This window comes from Anguilla rostrata, chromosome 1, assembly GCF_018555375.3.
Source record: "Anguilla rostrata isolate EN2019 chromosome 1, ASM1855537v3, whole genome shotgun sequence".
In the NCBI taxonomy this organism is placed as follows: domain Eukaryota; kingdom Metazoa; phylum Chordata; class Actinopteri; order Anguilliformes; family Anguillidae; genus Anguilla; species Anguilla rostrata.
Window position 1 is genome coordinate 49,843,874 of NC_057933.1, and position 21,406 is coordinate 49,865,279.

At 42.3% G+C, this 21,406-nt stretch overlaps 2 protein-coding genes and 1 non-coding gene across 3 annotated transcripts; 1 reads left to right on the top strand and 2 right to left on the bottom strand.

Annotated features, from left to right (window-relative positions):
- Positions 1 to 353: 353 nt before the first annotated feature.
- LOC135257635 (large ribosomal subunit protein eL30-like) lies at positions 354 to 2,836 on the bottom strand. The gene is made up of 5 exons (XM_064340585.1): positions 2,727 to 2,836; positions 2,574 to 2,622; positions 1,727 to 1,872; positions 1,362 to 1,492; positions 354 to 1,009 (listed from the first exon to the last, which is right to left on the bottom strand). Exons 2-5 carry the CDS (start codon positions 2,592 to 2,594, stop codon positions 957 to 959), a joined length of 351 nt encoding a protein of 116 aa, XP_064196655.1. The 5' UTR covers positions 2,595 to 2,622; positions 2,727 to 2,836; the 3' UTR covers positions 354 to 956.
- LOC135242140 (small nucleolar RNA SNORA72) lies at positions 1,164 to 1,306 on the bottom strand. The gene has a single exon (XR_010326243.1). It is a non-coding gene; the product is annotated as a small nucleolar RNA SNORA72 (small nucleolar RNA).
- Positions 2,837 to 6,957: 4,121 nt separating the features above from the next.
- Positions 6,958 to 21,351, top strand: LOC135257642 (calphotin-like). The gene is made up of 4 exons (XM_064340595.1): positions 6,958 to 7,351; positions 15,101 to 16,252; positions 19,071 to 19,182; positions 19,594 to 21,351. Exons 1-3 carry the CDS (start codon positions 7,258 to 7,260, stop codon positions 19,145 to 19,147), a joined length of 1,323 nt encoding a protein of 440 aa, XP_064196665.1. The 5' UTR covers positions 6,958 to 7,257; the 3' UTR covers positions 19,148 to 19,182; positions 19,594 to 21,351.
- The last annotated feature ends 55 nt before the right edge of the window (positions 21,352 to 21,406 follow it).

A 21,406-nucleotide genomic window follows, 5' to 3' on the forward strand; every position in this document is an offset into this window, starting at 1 on the left:
GGAACAGGGTTGGTTACCACTGTCTAGTCTGTACAGTAACTCCAAGAAAGTCCGGTGAGATATCACAAAGGATGAAAGGCCAGAATTTCCATGTTTTCTCCCATTTCCAGGAATCTGATCTTTATTCCAGGGAGTAGTTCACCAGTTTTCAATTTGTGGAATGCTAGAAGCATCAAGGTAACAGGAGACTTGTTTCAGGATGATATCCTTATGTCTTTACTCCAAGTATAGTACAACAGGAAAAATGTATTTTGGATCGCTTCCCACTTAATTTCCTTTTATTTGCTACTACATTCCCTCAATTCTCACGATATTTAAAATGTTAAATGTAAATGGAAGAGATAATTCAGATAATCTGTCAGAACAGTCTTTACTTGCAACAGAGGAAACCAAATATAAAATACTGCATAGATTACATATAATTCCAGTTATCAGGAACAAGATGGACTGTAGCATTTGACACTGAGATTGTGTGTATGTGTGTTGTAAAGAAACCACAGAAGAGAGGGAAACTAAACATTAACATTGTCCTTCATATTTGTTTACTGGAGGTCAGCATCACTTTAACATATAAGTTTAAATTTAATTGTATGAGAAATGCAGACTGCAGCTGCAGCGCACCCTATCTGGGTGAAACAAGCACAGTGGTGACTCCAGATGCAAGCAGAATTTCCATGGGAACACACAAATATAACCATTTGAGCAGAACTGCTGCTTAGTACATAAAGGCCCTCCCTGTCATTGCTTCTGGAGAGGGATTACTTAAACCTACAGGGAAGCGTTTGCCACTGCTACAACAAATCAGTCCACATAAAACCAAATTAAATTATATTCCTCAGACTTGGAGCATGTTTGCTACATATTAGCACAAAAAGACTGAAGTCCCACACAAATACCCAGGCATTTTTTCAAATGATTTATTTATAACAACTTAAGGGAGGAGAAAAAGAAAGACTTCACTTTTCGCCCTGCTGCTGGTCTGGCATGCTTCTGATGATGTCGGAATCGCCTGCGGAATAAGAGACCGTGTCAACACAGCACGGCAAACGATCGCAACAGCAAAATTTTAAATTCCCTTTTCACTCGGTCGCGGGAAAAAATTCCATGACATTCTTTGCACCGACAAACTTGACTCAACAACCTAACGTACAGCACTCAAGTGACAATGTAACCAGCAAAGCAGGTGTGAAAACAGAAGAGGCAAAACAAGTCCGATCTGTGAGTTCTCGCGCTGGTGTCTTTATCTAGCGAACTTCTAGCCCTGCTTCGATCATTGACTGATCAAACAGGCGAGAATTATTCGCGAAAATGCACGTGCATAAAACCCCATTGAAGAGGAGCCGCAATGCAATGAAACTCACCAGGGTCAATGATGGCCAGGGTGCACACTCTGTAGTATCTACCACAGGCTGTGCCAAGCTCAATGTTATTCCCACTGTAATGGTGAACACCGGTCTTGGCCAGCATAGCGTAGTACTCAACTTCGGATTTCCTGAAAGGAAAGAAATGCTTTATTTACGGACAGCAGGCGTGCAACAATCAAATCAAATCCGCAATTATTAATTATAAATTAATAAATTAAATGATTTATATTCTTAATGTATTAATTTAATTTTAAAGTTTTTCCCAGTGGGAAGTTAGTCACAACACCACCATTGTTATTTGATAAAAGAATGTTCACAAAGCAAAGAAAGTTATGGTCACTAATCAAAAAGCATATCTTTACCTCAGATTAGGGCAGTTATTGGCCAGGATAATCAGCTTGGCTTTGCCCTGTCTGATCATCTTCAGTGCCTGCTTGTAGCCCAGCACGTATTTGCCGCTCTTCATCACCAGCTGGAGCCGGGAGTTGATCGACTCCAGCGACTTTTTCTGCGCAAATCAAAGGACATGAAATGTATCGGGCACACATCTTTCTTGAGACGCGTAGGGCCTAGTTGAATTTCTTTCCGGTATTTATTGATATAACGGTAAATAAAACTATGCCATACACTATATTTTGTGTTATAAGTGCAGCATATCATCGGTGCGAACAAGCTGCCCTTTGACAGATATGATATAAAACTGTGGGTTTCCAGGTGCCGGAACGAACGCGTTCGCACAACTTTTCCAGCCAACTTAGCTATCTAGCTAAGCAAACATTTGAGAAACTATCTGCGTAATTTCCGTTAATGCAGATAATGCTCCGGTCATGTACGCTGGACACGCATGACAATGTAGCAGGTGAAACATTTAAACAGAATCCTTTCAAATTAGATACGTAACAGGACTTGGAGAACATCACAGCTATCCAGCTGTAACTGGCACTTGTGCTAGATAGCCCATGTCACCTCATGTATTTAGCAGTTAACTTAGAAGACGTAATGCATCATTCCACTGGGCAAAGTTCGTCAAGTTTACTGAAATCCACAACACAGTAATTTCCTGGGTGAAAAATTCAAACTGCTGGGAATGCCAGCAATAAAAACTCCACGTGAAGTTAATACCGTCAGCTGGCTAATGTTAACCAACTAGCTAGCTACTTCCCATTCATCACACCGTCCGCACAGCACAGCTACCATTTCTGCACTCACCGTTTTCTTTGCGGCCACCATGTTTGCGGTTCGGTCCTTTGTGACCAACCTAAATGAAATAAACAAGGTAAGACTCCGACATTTCTAAACATACAACTCCAAAACGGCACCAGCTCTGACATATTTTATCGCAAAACACAGAGGATAACTCACCAGCTTGTAACACAAACTATGGCCTCGAGAGAAAGGAAGTACTACCCAGCATGCATTACCTTTGTGCGAACTAATATCGCGAGAGGAAGCATAGAGGTACTACACTGCAATCTGTGATGTCCCAATGTACGCTCTATGGATTTAGTGTTCTGACTTCGGCAGACAAAACTGAATTCCACTGCACCAAATGGGAAAACATGCAACTCGCCATTTCATCAAAAAGAAGAAGACCATGTGTAGAGAGAGAGACAGTTGGTTGTTACTAAGGATAACCTGATATCCTTATTCATGGTAAAAGCATCTTAAATTAGGTTAGTATAACCTGTCAGCATCAACACTGTTCAGTTCCAACTCTGCATAGGCTGACAGAGCAACAATTTAGAGTATTCAGGTACTTTATTTTCCTGGTGCCATTGATGTCCCTCAAAGTATTTTGTTTTCAGTATAGTAATAACTTAACTAAAGGGATAAATGAGTCTTACATTCACATAGGCTTCCAGTCTATCTACACAGGAAGCTTCAGCAGTGACTCCCAAACTGTTGGCCATGAGAGGGCTTGTGGTGGGTGGTAAGTCTATCCAAAGATATTCACAGTAATTAAATAAAATGTTGCACTAGAAAATACATTCATTGTGGACTTGATGTTTTGGAGTCACTGAGCTACAATAACCAATCTGTGAGGACTCAAGCTACAATAGTTGTGAATTGGTACATCAATATCGTAGCAAAACACCTCCAGAAACTGAACCAAACTGACACTGCACTCCGCAATAGTTTGGACAGTCACTGAGGGCTTGGTACTCTAATCTTACAAGTCTACTGGGATTTAAGATTCAGGACTGAACTTGGTGCATTGAGCCACTTTATTGATGCATTGTAAATTTAAGTTTAACTTAAGTATTGTCCAAACCTGGGTCTCATGAGTGAAAGCCCATCAAGCAAATCTGGCTATACTTTGATCTTAGCTTTTGGTAGTCCATAGTTTCCTGGTGTATTATACAAAATATAAAATAAATTATATATGCACAAACTGGCACATTAACAATATCCAGCCATCAACTATGATGCAAATCACTTTTTGTATTGATTGTATGAGCAACAATAGTTTTTTGCTTGTATTCACTGCAAAAAATTTTTTTTTTTGGATATTAGAAAACATTAATTTCAGGAAGAGCTAGTTCTTTGAGTGTTGGCAGTTTTGCTGCGTTGGGCGAGTCCCTGGTTGAAATTCACGTATACAGTTTAGACTTTTACAGAACAACTGCATATGATTCTTTGGAGATGTTGACAGTTAATTCAGCAGGTAGGCCTACACCTGAAATTCGAAAACCACAACTTTGTGCTCACAAGGTGGGTTTCTATGTTACGCTGTACCGCCACACAGGTATTAAATGAATTCAAGTTTTACAAGTAGACACCTGTCATTTTACTTACAGCTACTTCACGGTTGATATAAAATGGGAAGCCAGGATCACTGCACATGCGCTACAGGCAGATACACACTACAATACATACATACAAGTGTTTGCACCATGCATGGCCAAGCCGTCTTGGAAGATGTCTTGAAATCACACTCAGAGTAATTCTGCTCAGCACAAATTTGCTGTTGTTTTTTTACCTTGAAATTTATTCAACATCTACATAAAACCTGCTTCAATTGCTCTAGACAGATGCTGTACCTGATGTTGGTGTACCTAGAGATATAGAATATATATTACTTATAAAATAACATCATACAAAATATTATGTGAAATGTAAAGTTTAAAAACCATAAGTGGACATTATACAGCATCTTTGTATGGAGTTCTAAGTAAGCCATGTTCTAAGAATAGTGTTCACTGTGTGAACTAAACTGCGTTCTTGGCTAGAAATAGCTGTACGAAATAAGTATTGTATCTTATTGAACCTATATGTTGTAGTTGTCCATGACCATGAAATGCACTTTTGTACATTGCTTTGGATAAAAGCGTCTGCCAAATAAATGTAATGTAATGTAATGTAAGCCATTTGGGCTTGATAAAAGGTACTGCATGTTTTACTTATTCATGACGGTTATGTTGCAAGTAAACTGATGAGGTATATCAAGTCCTGACTGTCCACAGGATAAAGCAGTGCTGCTGTGTGTATATAAGTCCCTGATCCCCTTGGGATCATCATCATGACCTTTCCAGAAGTGTCTGGTGGGTCCAGCCATTGGCCTGGAGAAGCCCAGGTTATCCCTGCAGGTCTAGGGGTTCATTGTCTGACCCTCTCCTTCGCTGGTTCCTTCTCACAGAGTGGTGTCCTTCTTGTTTTCTTATGTGCTATCAGTATGTTTCAGTCAGTGTTCAACATTGTTCTGTTTTATATTTTGTATGGCACATGATTCATTGTATATTTTCCAAATTTACCAAATCACATTTTATAAATTAACATTTAACTTAAAATCTTGAAATGTTTTCATGCAATGGCTTGGTGTGTATTGTTGATTCCTCAAATGTTGATAAGTAAAACAAAGATGAATTATCTTTAAGGTATGGTGTACTGAAGGTGAATTTAGACACACTGAGAAAGCTATACCCATTGCACAATGCAGTTGAATTAAGAGAACAATACTGCAAGAGGTTGCAGATTGTAAAGACATTTACTCAATGTGCTGAAGTTAATGGACAATATCAATAGTCTTTTTCCAGTTGGTAGTTCACATTGTTTTATATTTTCTTTACAAAAGACAAAAAAAAAATATTTTGTCTTTTACAAAAACATCCATTTTGGTCCAGCAGAGAGCGCTGTTGTATCATACTCTTTGAGAGTTAGATTTTTTTTGTTTTGTTGTTTGCTTATGGATTAAAGTTGGTATTTTGTGTAATTGAATTGTAGGTTACCCTTTTTGTTCACAATAGTTTTTTTTGCCATTATTACAGACAACAGATTATTTAACTGTAGCATGTTGTCATGCTATGTCAGTCCTTTGTAGATGATTTTTGGAATGAAAAATGTTTTTAAAAGTTAACTATGTATAGTAGGATACAGGTCTCCCAGTTTTTTCAGATAGCACCAGCTTGAGTTCATATTACTTGTACAGTATGTGGGATTTACATTTTTGTTGAAGTAATGAGTGGGGCATCATCATCTAAGTAGAATTATAAGAGCTTTTCAAGTGTGACAACAATTTAAGGATGCCCATAACATGCTATGGTATGCTACAATTTAAACTAAACCATTCAAGAAATAGTTGTTAACAGGTAAGGTAATGGTGGTGTTAGGGTAAACCAGACAAATTCTGATGGCTAAAATGAGACCAACTGTTCTTGTTTCAGTTAGTCTCGTGTTGGATCTGAAAATGCTAATGCTGTTATTTTGTGGTTTGAGCAGTTACTATGGCTTGTTTTGGATGGGGAAGGCACTGACTAATAATCTCTCTTATTCTCATCATTATTTTTTCAACCTCCCTCCCATCTCTTTCCCCATCCCTCTGTAACCTCACAGCTGATTTCCCAGTTAATACAAAATGCACTAATTGTATCAGACAGCTCAATCTGACTGTTATGCTTCAAAGTCACTTGTTTATGTCTCTCTTTGGTTCACTCCTCTTATTAAAAATGACAGGCTTTGCGACAAACAATGAGAGGTATTTGCGTGCTGATAAAACAAGCGACTAGCCTTTCCACACTCTAGTTACTGTCATGTCTATTTAATGTCTGCCCACTGCAAAATTCCTGTTGCCCTCACACCGAACAGCTTTCAATTGAAAGACAGCGCTCGTCTCAGGAGTAAAATGAACAGTGCCTCCCTTTGAGCTTGAGGAAAACCTAGCATAAACGACAGCCCGTTAATTAAGTACATTTCTATACCGGCTAAACCCATTATGGCGGACCACTTACACGAGTGGCAGCATCATAACTTAAAACAAAGTAATGTCTGTATTTATCGCATACAATTATTTGACGACGGAGTGATAGGACTTCCAAACACAAAACGCGTCGACATTTGCGTTATATGTCGTGTTTGAAGGCTTTCATTTGAATTGAGGGAGAAACACGTCACTACTTTTTGTGCCTTTCAATGTCTTTATTTTCACATCGATAACCCACAATACCAATTTATAAATTGAGATACATCGGGTATATTTGCGTCGCTCTGTTCAAAAATCGGTGTTTATATTATGCTCTCCAAATTGGACTGAGCGTGTTTTACCACCAGGAGGATCATCCCGCAAAGGTAATCAAGTTGACTTGGAGGTTCTGACCACGCATGCTCCCAGGGCGCTGAATAATGTGCAGTGCAAGTTGGGAGAGGTCTTTACTTGCCCTGGTCGTATGATAACTGATCACAACAAATCGTCGTCCGGATGATGAGGGCGCAGGGCATGCATAAATAAACAGTTGACGGGGGATTATAATGTGCAGCTACTCATAGTAACCGAAGAGTGTTACAGCGTTTTCAGAAAACTGAGGTTGTTAGTGGGTTTTCTCAGAGCAACAGAGTATTTGTTGACCACGCTGGTTTTCACATCTTCGACCCAGTCTTTGTTCTACTTTTCCAAATCAGAATGGGCTGTTCTTCATCTAGTACCCAGACTATAGCACAAGAAGGCAACAGACCAGGGACAAAACCAGAGGACAGCAATGGAGAGGGTACATTTGGTAAGTATGCATTTAACCCTACTTGTGGGCCGATTGACACGTCCACAAAGTTTGCCAAGTGTTCTTTGCTTGCAGGAGCCTTTCTTGGCCTCCCATGAATTCCCCAAAGCATTTACAACACTGAACATTATAACTAGTACAATTATTTCGATAAACTTATAGGTATGTTTTTTAACTGATATGTTTTGTTCTTTATGCTATTTATTTTCTTTTATTGCGGTTATTTTCTCGACATATTTCTTTACTGCTGTTGAATAATTTGTCAGTATTTCAGAGAAATAGGTTTATTGGCTTTTCTGTGATTATGTAAAACGTGGATTGTAAGTTTTAATCTCTAAAAAGATCATTCCGATACATGGAGTGACTGGGACATATGAATGATACATTTTAATTTGATAATTAATTAGGTTTAACTGGAAACTTTTTAAGTGGTTTGCGTCAATGTTATAAGCAAATTCCGGTCCAAAAGCTATATAAAATAACATTGCATACTACATGCCATGCATTTAGCCTACTCTGAATATGTTGACGATACAGTCAATGTGCTTGCACCTTATGTAACTAGCTGGGTAACTGTCATTTTAGAAACGAGTCAATGTGTTGTACTAAGGCATTTATAAAAATAAAAAAAAAAAAAAAAATTGAAGTTCCTTTTTCAACTATTTGGAAACAATTTTCGTCCGGAATCCAGTGTTAGACATACACCCTCTCTTTGGAGATAAACAGAAGGGAGACTGATAAGGAACAAAAGGTTATGTAAGAGACTGTAATAAACAGGATCATACTTCCCTCACTCTTAGCTGATTATTTGCCGGCCATCGTGGAAAATAATTAGATCATCCTACAGTTTAAATTATTTGAGATGTAATGAGGTGGAATGCATAAAAAATGAAACAAGGCCATACCAAATGAAAAGATTCTCTTGTAGTGGGCTAAATTAGTTTCAGTGGTTAAAAAAAATGCATAGAATATTCCGCATTTTTTTTAAAAGATGTTTTTTTCCCCCTCCGATTATTGTGTTAGAAACGAACCTTAAAGAATAAGAATATTGAGGCATTATTTATGGCTTATTTACTTGAACCAGAATGTTTGTGATTGCTTTATCACATTATGCCTTTAACTAATTTCCGTGACGTTTAAAAATGTCCCGGTATTTGGTCATATTGCAATTCTTTAGCTTGTTCGGCTCCTCCCACAGGAAATTGACTGACTGGTGTAGAATGTCATATGTGGCCAAAGACTTCCAGTTGGGGATACGTCTTCCCCTTTCACCCAAATGCATTCTTGGTTATACCCCAACCCCATTCCTACCCCCATGAAGCTTCTATCAGTCTGTTTTTAAAGAGATCATGGCAATGAGTACATCTGCACCTCTAGGGCAGGGCCTCAACCAACATGCTTGCCTCAGACTAAACTTGTCCAGCACCTGTCATTCACACCTTGTTGCACACATGATATGCACAAACACCATACAACTTTTTTTTGTTTGTTATGTCAGCTGGTGTTATAGGACAATGAATTGCAGACATTTTGTACTTCATCCCCAGGAAGTTAGAAACTAACAGAGACAAATGAACGGTTGTCAACAGAGAAATAGGAGTGACCACACTAAGACCCCTTTAACAGTGAATTTATAAATAGGATAAACGTAGCAGTTTCACAAATTGCCAGTTAGGAAAAGAGAGCTTTGAGTTAGCCTTGTAGAATCCTCCAACAGTAGAATGGCATTTTCGTACCACATAGTGCAGTAAAACACAAAGCATCATGTATTCATGTATGCTGCTTATTCCAGGTAGGTAATAAGATATGGCAACATACAGATGGTTAAGCTGTCATGCCTTATCATGTCATTTGTGTTAAAGGTTAATAAGGTGAGAATGATTTTTTTTCTTCTTTCTTTTCAAGTCTTTGATTTAAGACGGAATGCGCTCCAAGGTGTTGTCTGATGTCTTGCATGAATAATCCTTTCTCGAGTCTTAAAGAGACAGAGTAATATTTACCAGGGAAAGCTCCTTAGACCAACCCCCTCTTGTCTTCTGGCCTATTCTATTGACAACACAGAATAGAAGCGCGGGGCGCGAGTGTAAATGTTTTTGACAGGGCCATTTGTCTGCCTTTGCATGTGGGTCTGTGTTCTAGGCCTGTACCCAACGTGTGGCTGGACACGGGCTACATTGTCCATTCAGTGGCCCTGCGACACGGCTCCATTGCACCGTGCGCAGCTGAAGGCATTATGTAATCATGTGTGCGGAGCATGCCAACGGTGCGGACTCCGGGGCTTTCCAAGCGCCGTGGCTTTTTCCGTAGATTTCCATACCCCTTTGCTGGGCTCCAGTGAAGGACAATGAGGCCTGAAATCACAGGAGTCAAGTTCTGCACTTCTGCCGCGGGGGTTTGCTCCTCCCTCCGGTCTCCATTGTTCTGCTTCGATTGTGATTTCCCCTCAAAAAAGAACAGGCAGATTTTTGCCGGTGTAAGTCCTTTCTGTCCTGGTCCCATAATAAGTTGACTAGAAGCAGCAGCATGTAGTGAGATTCCCGCATGTAGAGAAGAGCAGTGGCTTAAGCCTTGAGAGCATGCGATGGCGCGCTCTCCGTTTCGAGCTGGTCGCCTGAGCATGGTCAGTGGCGAGGGGCCGTCGGGCTTGGGTGCGTTCCTTTGCCCCGCTGTGTGGCTCTAAAAAACGGTGGTGCATTGCTCCCCCTGTCCCCTGTGTCAGGCAGTCATTTGTCGGTGAGGGTTGTCGGGGACCCAACATAAGCCGTCCCCCACACTACCCCCCTCGTTTGGGGACTGTTTTGACTGGGTTTGCTGTGATCTTTGGCTGCTCAGTGTGTTGATGCGCAAACCAACCAGCCAAGAACTGGGTGAGAGATGGGCTTCCCTTGTGAAGGGCACCAACTGGGGCATGGTAAATTGTGAGGGAGACAGTGGGGGTGGTGAACCGATTGTCGATTGAAATGTGTAAAATGGCAGCCTGTGTTGGGACAGAATAAGTAAAGTGTATAATCTTAGACCTGTCTGTTGGCTTATATGCGAGCCTGTTGCCATGGCACATAGCTCAGGGCTATAAAAGAAACAGACTCCCTAGCCGTGCTGGTGCGGGTGTTGATGGATGGGTTGGGGGTTGCTGAGGAGTTGGTGTCACGTGACCAGCAGGCTAAAGGGCCTACTCCCCTATGCACTACCCACTCCAGCCTATGTGTGCATAGGAGTCTTATTCAGAGACACGTGAATGCTGTAATTTGACCCAGGCGTGCTCGGGTGAACCACCCCCACCCCCACCCCCAAAGTTGAACCATACTAATACTTGTACGGTGCCTCAACCACCATTTCCTTCCTGTACATTCTGTTACGTAAGCTATGATTATCATGCATCGCTGTTGAAAAATGGGAGATTCTCTTTTTTAATTATTTACTTTCCTGTGGCGCTAATAGTATGGTCTCTCATGAGGAGGGCCCACATCCTAAGTTATATTAGTTCTTAAGGTTTTGTTGTTCTAAGTTGGCCTGTGCCTTTCCCCACTGTTGCGCTAGCTTGATGTACTTTGTGCTTGCATGTTGCATTCCTTTCTACTCTCTGCCTCCAAGGCTTTTAGTAGCCTGGTGCCACAATCGAATGAGAGAAGCCATTGCATCAACAGGAGGATATGATTAGTATGTGGCATTCAGGTGGTTAATATTACTGAATTACTCATTGAATGAAGAGCATTATACAGAGAAAGGAGATTTCACATTTTATTCCTCTGTGAGAATGGGAACTTACCTTGTCTGTTCTCTAAAAGGTGTGAAATGATTAATTATGGCGTGTGTATGTGTGTGTCTGTGCACATGCGTGTGTGTATGTGTGTCTTTGCGCGTGTGCGTGTGTCTGTGCGCATGCGTGTGAGTGCGTGTTTGTGCATGCACCTCTGTGTATGTGCGTGTGTGTTTTGTATGTGCTTGTATGGCATGTGTATGTGCTTGTGTGCTGGGACTAAAAGGAGAAGCAGAGTCAGAAAGTTGCTGAACAATGCCAGCGCAAACTCAAAAAGCGGGTTTTTAACCTCACGTGTACCAGGAGTGTGTGCGTTCTCCCCGGCCGTAGAAAAATATGCAGTTTGACATAAATCACATTTTCAGCCAGCCGAAAGGAACAGATGGCTCTTTCAAGTCTGGTGCACGTCTCCATTTTTTGCTCAGTATTCCCTTAAATCCCCCTACACAGCACAACTTGTGCTGAAGTCAGCTTTATCGGGCTCCAACTCTACAGCGAAAAAGTTTTAGTTCAATGAAAAAAATAGTCAAGTTGCTTATTCTCTTTATTGTAATAAATGTTGCTGTTGTGCGTTGTGAAGGTGTAGGCACTGCCTGTGGGTTAACTTAAACCTGTATGCCAAAACCACATTAAACTTGTGAAAAGGTCTGAAACTTCTGACTTCTTGATTTTAAATTTTTTTTTTTGCCTTCCAACTCATTGTCTTAGTATGAGACTTTTTGGGATTATTTATGAAAGCATTGTCATGTTTTATGCTTGCTGTCTCTGATTTGGGGCAGTTTATTAGATTCTGCCCTGTTTTCCATTTACGTATCGTTTTCCAAAGAGCGCTGACAGGAAGCCGAAGAACGTCCCATATGTCGCCTGCGTAAAGCAGGGGAAGCGCTCCAGCTATGAAATGTGCACGTGAGGAGTGACTGTTAAAGTTATAAAATAACTTTCTTAAAAGTCCCAGGAAACTAGTCTGGAATAGCAACAAAACTTGAAGTATACTCTTCTGTTTTAGTGTTGTTGAATGAAAGAAATGGTAGGAGAAAGTCTTAACATGATCTTTGAGTCGTCATCATGATCATTTTGGTGCATTTTACATTCATAGTTTTGAATATATTTCTGATATGTTCATTAAAAATCAAATAACTGAAATGGGCCAGTTTTTGAAAGTGATCTGTGGAATAATCAAAAACTTTTGTTTTCCTGGGTTAAAGCTGGTTACATCTGGCTGATAGCTGCCGTTTTCTCTGTTCAGAATAACTGGAAAAAGTTTCCAGGTAATAACTTAATTTAAAAAGACTTACCATCTAGGAAAACAGCGTGTTACATAGTCACAGCATGAAAGGGTTTAATTATACATTTTCCGTTGTTTAATCTGTACCTGCTCTTGAGAACAAACCAGGTCTCCAAAACATAAGAGTCAACCTGCAAATTACAATAGTTGTTTTTACTTAGTGGTTTGTCTGGTCTAAATAAGCAAAAATCTCATTTTAAATTTCATTATTTTGTCTTGTTGTCAAATGTGCTTATCAGATTCTTCATTTGGCATACAATTGTCCCTTTGTAGGCTAACTGCAATTTTCAACTCAATTGCATTGTTACCCCCTCTTGCCCACATCAATCATCTGTGTGTACATACTTTAGGTGATTCTGGACTTGTCATTTGCTTGAAAAAGGTGCTACATTTGTTTCATGTTGCTATGGAAAGAATCAGTTAAGTCCAGATAAGTGCACACTCAACTTTGACTTGTATTTTTGGAAAGAAAAGATCACAGAACCAAAAATGCATAGAAATGAGGTGAGCCCATAAAGATGCCAAACTTGAGCCATGGTTGTTCAATCAGGGTTATTTGTTTAGCTTTGTGAGGGGGCCTTCAGATTCCTCTTGTAGTTAGTGCTGTGTTTACTTCTGCTGATAGAGCAGTCAGGTAGTAATTTTTTATTGTCCCCACTGCTCTCAGTCACCCCAATTCACTCTGCGCATTTGAGTCGACATCACAAAGGTATGCTGCTTCAAAATGTACTCCTGGAACGTGGCTGAATAAGAATATACCCTCCTCCGATATATTTTCCTGTATCTCAGCCATCTGCTGCATCGGTACTTTGTAGCTTGTTCCATTATTGCACTCCACAACTTTACTGTTTATGCTACAATTAAGTACACTTATCTAGGGCACATGATCCAAAGTGATTGCAACTTGCATTACCACTGAAATCCCTGTGGGGTCACTGTAGGCACTGGATTGTTGTTACACTTGACTAATTATACAATTAGTGATCAGTTGTGACCATCATAAAAGCAGCTGGTTGATGCAGTAGTCTACACGGGATGAAAGGACAGAGTGTGACATGGATGTTGTGCACAAAAGAAAGAGTTCCTGTGTACAACAGTAGAGTACCCTCCTGGTATGCTACTCAGTGATGGAGGCCGTTTATTTTGCACAGTTTACAGCTAATCAATGCAGGCCTAAACAAAAACAATAGATCACAGACAAAAAGATGAATCACGGTCTGAAGTAAACAAGGACAGGGAATCCTCTGTTGCTGAAAAAAAAAAGAATTGAGCAGCTAGACATATGTCATTCAAGATTTGACAGATGCATTTTTGAATGCAAACATTCAGCTTTGTCAAGTTCACAATCCTAAGTGAAGTACATTTTAAGTATGCATGTAAGAAATGGTGGGACTTTCCTGAAAACAACTTCAGCAGAAGCACGTGGGCACAGGCCGCAAGCTGTCGACTCGCATAAAGAAGAAAAGATGAGTGAACAGATGGCACAGACAATGATGTTTTGCAGTTTTTTTATTTGCTCTGTAAGGAAAATCAATTATATACAATTTATGAGGCATTCACTCTGTACCTTGGTGCAGTAAGTTACAGCTCAGTTACAGATAGCATTAATTAATATATATTCAACTTTGAGGTTGAGTTAAAAAATGTAACCGGATTTTCTGATAATGCAGATTGTTGAAAGCCTATAATGAAACCCTCAAAAGCCTGATGCCAAATGCAGCTTATTTATCATCCAGTGCTCACATTGTGGTACTCCCAAGCTAGCAATTTCTCAGAAGTTGTAAACTGATTGGAGCTGTCAAAAAGATTTTCAACAAAGTTGCACTAGATGGTGTTTCTAACATGCGAGGTAGGTTCAGGCTGGAACAAGGCTGCCGATTCCAGGATTTCTCGAGTACTGCACTGCCAAACTAACTGGTTACAAATGATTGGCAGTGAACCGATGCTCAGGATACTGGTCCATTCCAACCAACTCTGGTAATTCAGAAAGATGCATTTCTTTCTGTGGACAAGTTTACACTGAGCAGTGCCAAATAATGACTGTTAAGCAGCTAAGTGTTGAAATTTAATCACAAATATTTAAACCTTGTATTTTCCTTTCAGTTCATCTGCCTAGTCAAAAAAAAGTGTAAAAAGTATGTGGAAAAACAGCTGAAAGTATGTTGTTCTGTGCACTGAAAGCAGCACATGACAGTGTGAGAAAATTGCTGTCCATCATTGTGCTTAATTAGTGGCAGTTGATGTTGATTACAGGGGAGGGGCAATGTGATAAGTGACCTACGAGAAGGCACTATTGACCTCTTGCTGGGGGATGACATTGCTGGCCAGAATTGCAGGCCGGAAAACTGAGCCTGCCTGCGGCATATGGGTGGACTCAGAGGGGGGACTTAGGATTGGGAGAACTTTCTTCCTGCTATCAGTCAGGGAGTTTTTCCTTGCCACTATTGCCCTAGGCTTACTCTTTGGGGGCCGGTTCTCTGTAAAGCTGCTTTGTGACAAAGCTCCTTTGTTAAAAGCGCTATACAAATAAAAATTGATAAATTGATTGAAAACTTCCCTCGATAAACTGGTGTCCGTAGCTATAGTGCAGCGGCAGAATTTGGAATAGTTCCTATTTATGTATCAGGAGTTGTTGCAGACTTTCCTGATGGAGACCATACTGTGTGTGGGTGTGTTGGTGTCAACCCGCCTCTTCTTCTGTTGACAGTGGGCCGTAACGAAAATGGCATCATCCCAGAGGACTGCGAGACCATCGCGGACCAGATGCAGCTGCCCGTTCAGAGCCCGCTGCCGGACGACCTCCCGCGGGCCCCCATAGAGCGGGAGGAGCCCGAGGTGGCAGAGGCCCACGAGGCCCAGGAGCTGCTGGCTGTTTCTGAGAGCGAGCCGTTACTGCAGAGCAGCCTACCTGAGGCCTCTGCAGCTGCACCGGAGCTGGCCCCCGAACCCGAGCAGGCCTCCGAACCCGAGCCGGCCCCTGCCGCAGAGGTGGAGGAGGCTGCTGCCCCTGAGCCGGCCCCTGCAGTGGCGGAGGAGGTCCCCGCTGCACCAGAGACCGCCCCCGATGCACCGGAACCAGCCCCTGTTGTGGTGGAGGAGGCAGCTGCCCCCACGCCTGAGCCCTCCCCTGTAGCAGCAGAGACCGCCCCCGAAGCACCGGAACCAGCCCCTGTTGCGGCCGAGGAGGCACCTGCACCCGAATCGGCCCCCATTGCAGTGGAGGCGGCGACTGCTGCCCCTGAGCCAGCCCCTGTCGCAGCAGAAGAGACCCCTGTTATACCTGAGCCAGTCCCTGTAGCAGCAGAAGAGACCCCTGTTGTACCTGAGCCAGTACCTGTAGCAGCAGAAGAGACCCCTGTTGTACCTGAGCCAGTCCCTGTAGCAGCAGAAGAGACCCCTGTTGTACCTGAGCCAGTACCTGTAGCAGCAGAAGAGGCGGCCGTTGCACCTGAGCCGGTTCCTGTAGCAGCAGAAGAGGCCGTCGTTGTGCCCGGACCAGCTCCTGTAGCAGAGGCTCCTGCTCCAGAGGTAGCCCCCGTCACACCTGAAGCAGCCCCACCGGCAGTGGAGGCGGCCCCTGCCCCCGCCCCCGCCCCCGAGCCCGCTGCTGCTGCACCTGTTACTGTAGAGGAGCCCATAGCCACACCCGCCCCAGAGCCCGTGGCCCCGCCCACTGAACCCATCACTCAGGAGGTCGCACAGGAGGAGGTAGCAGCCCCCAGCGTGTCGGCGGAGGCGCCCCTGGTGGCTGCGGAGAGTGTCCCCACAGACCCCACCCCCGCTGCAGTGGAGCCGCCGACCAGTGCCCCTGCACCTGCCCCCGAGGCCCAGAGCCCCGCCCCTGAGACCAAAGCAGAAGGTGCGTGTGGTAAAACCAAGCCGTTGCTCTCCCTGCACTTGTCAAATGGCCCACTATAGCCAAAACAGAACACACTTATGGTGCCGTATCTGTGCAAGCAAATGGTCTGTCAGCCATAATAACTTTACTTCTAAGCTTCTACCAAAGATAACTGCAGCTCAATGTAAAGATGACTGAAGCAGTGAGGGTGGAGAGGCAGTTATAAGTCAACATAAGAGAGTGTTGTAGCTCAGGGTGCAATAAATGAGCTCACAGCAGTAGCCACACCCCCAGCTAGCCACAGGGCTTTCTGCATGTCATTGCCTCTTGTGTGCTCACTTAATTGGAGTCATTTTCAGTGGCCAAAGGTAACTTGAATCACCTGTTGTCCCGCATATAATCCAGGGCTGGTCTAAAAATATCTCTGTAGCCCGGCAGGTTGCGGCTCTTTTGGCTAGCCACATCTGCCATTATCGGCTAAAATGCACATGACCCCCAGGGGCATAGCTCATAGCTCATCTGCTTTATTACACAGGGATGACAGGCTGTCTAAATCCTCTGAGAATCCTCTTTTGTGAGGCCAACTAAAACCCATTTTTCTTTGCAAACCTGGACAAGTTTACAGATATTTGTGTACAAAACACACACACACACTCGCACACACACACTCGCACACAGTACATACGTATAAGGCAGTAGAAGGAGACATGTCTCTAGATCTGAAAGACTGTCCTGCAGTCTGGACTTGTTGCCACTGCCTTCTTGTTTAATGCTGTGAGCAGTGGGCAGCAGCCCTGGTGGACCCGTTGTACTTAACAGCACTCCCAAGGCCACAACAGACTCATTAAAGAGCCGGTTACCAAAGCATACACAGTGCATTTGTTTGCTCCCTTTCATAATGAACAAAGTGGGCGGTAAGAATTAATTGTACTGATAACAGTGTAAATCAGCTATTGGGTCAAAGACGTGTAAGAGATACCCAGATTAAAAATTTAGAAAAAAAACTACCAACATTTCACTTTGCTGTTGTCTTAACAAATCTCTCAACAATAACAATAACTTGAAACATTCTGATGAAGGCAATGGTTATCTGAAATTGAAACCCCGGGAGAGTTTATGGACAAGCCTGAAATTAGATATCTATTACAGGCTTGGTTCCTCCCACCAAATGCTCTGTTCCTGGGTTCATTTTCAAGAAACCTTGTTTTAGGTGACTTCTCTATTGAGATTAAGATTAGATTTCATACAAAGCCCTCTTTCGATATGCCCGGTAGTACCTTATAAACAGAATGTTTATTGTCCTGCAGTTGTAAAGAATGATTAATGCAGTTGAAACAAAGCAGGCTCAGAGATGCTGTGACCAGCACTCAGGCACGATTCTGCGGAGCGGGTCATAATCTGTCTGCTGTCCTGCTTGCCTGGATTCTTTCACACAACGGCGTTAGTCACACATTTCTGGCCCAGCGTGCGCTGCGCATCCACGCCAACAAAACTCGCGCGCCGTGGCCTCGGATTACATAAGAAATGTAAATCTAGTGCCACGTACTTATGCTAATTTACATCAAGCTGGATTGCATGTTTTGATTTCTAGGGGAGCTGGAGGGGAGTTGAAAAGAATCGAGATCTTTGTAAAAACAAAAAAAGAACTGTTTAAAAGATATTGACTTCTCCCTTCCTGTCGTCTATACAAACAGAGGCTTTCCTAAGTGTTGGGCGATTTTACACTGTCCAAGTGTACCACATAGAAAAACACTTAAAAAAAATATCAGCACTCAGTGCTGTGAAGCCTCTCTTTTTAACACACTTCTATAAATTCGGGAAAATACACAATAGATATCACACAATTAACACCATTACCTGGTGGCTTTACAAATATGATTACTATAAGATGGCCAGAGAGTTCCTTGATGTTGTGGTATTACATTGGCACGCCTGGGAAGGACATTTTGCTGCTGGTCTAGGGAGGTAACATTCAAGCTTATTTCAGGTTCCCACATACTTCATTCTTTCACAAAGTGCAAATACCTTTCACCAATGATCAGCAGCCAGGCTAAAAACTACCGCACATTCCTAAATATGCCCAGAGGAGAGAATGTTATTTAAATGAGCCTGTCTCATGTTTCTGGAAACTTTTCTAGTCACCTCAAGAAGCTTTGCAGCATTCTGTGCACTGCACTATACTTCAGAGTTCAGTTCTATTCCACTGGATATCTCTTTTACCTGGAATTCTTTGAAGTTTTTTTTCCCAGGTGAGGAGAAACAGCATTTTTCAAAAACGAGTTTGATTATTAGAGTAGAAATATTGTTAAACGTAAGTAAATGTATCACCAGAGGTAAGTCCAGCATTTTAACACACACAGTGTGTGCGCCGCTTCGCAAACATGAAAAGCACACACTGTACTGTGTGCGGTGAGGCCCCTCAGACTGGGCACGTGCAGACGGGGCATTACATAAGCGCAGCGAGGCTTTTGGAGCGTCCCGCCCTGCCTGTTTGCCCGTTTCAGAAACACTGCGGGGTCGGCCTGTTTGCTAAACTGCCTCTGCCGAACAAGATGTTCCTGTTAACCCCTGGAATGTTCATTATTCAAGCAGGGGTGTCATTGTTTTGTTGATAGTTTCGCTCCCCCCTCCACTCTTTTTTTTTCCCATACTGTGACAACCCATGTCACTGTGCAGTGTGTCACAGACACGGACGGATTCCATGCATGGAATTTCCTGCGTGTGCCCCTTCTCACAGATATGCTATCTGTGGGAGCAGCAGCGAGCCTTTGTGTTTTCACTGAGCTGCTAGGTCCTCGAGCCGCGCGGCCGACTCACTCCCTTTGGGTCCCGTTTCCAGGCGTAGCGGTGGAGACCAAAGCAGAAGAGCAGGCCTTGCCGCAGGCAGGAAGTGAGGAGGCTAAAAAGAACGATTAACGTGTCACCCGTCATGACTGAGGAAGGCCCCCTGGGTGAGGCTGTTTGTTCTTTCTGAGTTTGTCTCCTCTGTGTTCTTCATGTTCTTTAATAAGCTGTATGTATCCCTTCAGATTACGTTGTCTGATGTGCAACTGCAAATTTCTGTTTCTTTAACTTTAATTCCTAAAACGTATAAAAAGAATTTTGTACTTAAATTTTTACAGTCCAATGAGGAAACTTGTGCTGGTATTCATTGTTCTCTCTTCAGTCCTGTTGAGGTGTTCTTAACTTTGCAAATGTTTTAGATAATTGATCATCTGTCAACTGGCCAGTTACCAGCATGGATAAGAGTGAATGAAAAATGATAATCTTCCTATTGTACTCTGCTGTCATATCCTATTCTTTCTCCACTATCCCTTTAGATCTGTTCTGATACCCTGCCATTTTGTTCTTCACACTTGCAGACACTAATGAGGAGAAACAACGAGGGCTTTCACAAATGCCTTTTCTTTCCATCAAGAAGACAAAGTAAAAACCTGCGTACTTTCAAGACGCATGTTTTTAAAGAACGGGTCCACAGAATAATTCACAGAAACGTCTCCTCTCTCCATTTGCCAAGAAAACTGACCAAGATCGCCATCGATACTTCGCCACCGTGCCTTTCTTTCCCGTGAATGTGGTGGCAGGTTTTTTTCTTCTCCAGATTTTGTAAATATGTCTCCTGTTCACCTTGTTATGTTAGCACTGTTAATGCGATGAACTCACATATGCTCCAGTCACCTCTGTTTCTGAAGTGCAGCTCACATTTCTGATAGGAAAAAAATAACAGAAATACATCCCACTGCAGCAGACTGAAAAATCCTGTGTTTACAACCCACTCCGCATCGACACTTTATATGTGCCAATGTGGAACTAACACTGTAGTTTCAAAGCATGTAATATAGCGGTTTTACATAAATTAATTATTACTCGACTCATCCACTCACAAGGAATACAAGCCAAAAATATGACTGTGAATCAAAACATGCACAAGTGTTCGAACCCGATGGTTAAGCCTGAAGAAAAGAACTTTACGTTACAGACTACTTCATGTTATTTTATGTCCTGCAAATGTTGAATTCAGCTTAGTGCTTTTGCAAAGAGGTCTGAGAAATCGCAAAATGCTTACCTGATCCATGAGGCAAAAAACCTATCGCAGCAAAAGTCTTAGTAGATCTTGCATGCATGCTTCTGCTATGTGAAACCTCTCTCTCTATCCTCTCGGTCTTCTTCAAGTAGCCTACATGTCCGTGAAATAACTTGGTTTGTGATTTGACCCCTTTAGGAATCATTCATTAATTTACAAGTGTGCCTAACATTAGATCTGAGAGAACCAAATGTGTGGCTTATATTGTATGGTATGTTGATCCATTGAAAAGGCCCAATGTTTTGTCCGTGTAGTTTTTGACCAATGAGCTGTTTGTGCTCTCTGGTACTATGCCTGCAGAAGATAGCCATTTTCTTACTCACAAACCAAGCATTTGAGGACCTCTCCCCAAGCTAGGGCAACATTTTTTTTGTTTGCTTTTTTCCCCCAGTCGTTTTTGCGACCTGACTACGACAGATGTCACTACAACCGTGCTGAGGAGATCCAACTGAGAGGCAGAATACCTCATTCTCAAAAAACACACCCCACTTTTTTTATCTTGCACAAAAGAATGGTCTGCAACAGAACCCCCAGCTATCCAGCCCAGGGCGGACGAATTAAATGAAGGCTGCTAAATAAAGCTGTTTCTGAACGTGGGCACAAGAGCTGCCTGCCATCACATTTGGAGGGTGATAATGAGCTGGCGTTCTGCATTCAGATGGGCGCCTTTTGTAACCCTGTAAAAAATCACGTTGCTCATTATAAAAATATTTTTTGGTGTTTTATTTTCTTTTTCTTTTGTGGCCTCGGCTTTGCAATGGCTCCACATACCATTTGTGAAAATGTAAATGACGATAAGGTTTTTTGAAATGCTTTCCTCCTTTTTAAATGCCTTAAATGGTTTTGGCTATGTCTTAAAAAAAAAAAAAAAGATATATAATGTAGCAAGTAAATGATGTGAGGGTTAGGATAATGTGCCTTGTTGCTATCCAGGACTCTGGGAACAGTCCTTTACTTGTAATATACACACCCAGGATTTGTTTTTGATGCAGAAACTACTCTTGTGTACAGTATAAATAAAAAGCCCTCACTAATGCTCACAGTGCTGGTCTGTTCAGAAGGAAGCTCAGTCACTAGAAAAGAACCTGCGA

Bases quoted from the DNA above. Each gene is read 5' to 3' on its own strand.
- LOC135257635 (XM_064340585.1), bottom strand. From the start codon at position 2,594: ATGGTGGCCGCAAAGAAAACG. The intron at 1,873-2,573 runs GTGAGTGCAGAA...TGATTTGCGCAG, and splicing joins TGGTGGCCGCAAAGAAAACG to AAAAAGTCGCTGGAGTCGAT. The intron at 1,010-1,361 runs GTGAGTTTCATT...CTTATTCCGCAG, and splicing joins CCTGGCCATCATTGACCCTG to GCGATTCCGACATCATCAGA.
- LOC135257642 (XM_064340595.1), top strand. From the start codon at position 7,258: ATGGGCTGTTCTTCATCTAGTACCCAGACTATAGCACAAGAAGGCAAC. The intron at 7,352-15,100 runs GTAAGTATGCAT...TTCTGTTGACAG, and splicing joins CAATGGAGAGGGTACATTTG to TGGGCCGTAACGAAAATGGC. The intron at 16,253-19,070 runs GTGCGTGTGGTA...TCCCGTTTCCAG, and splicing joins CCCTGAGACCAAAGCAGAAG to GCGTAGCGGTGGAGACCAAA.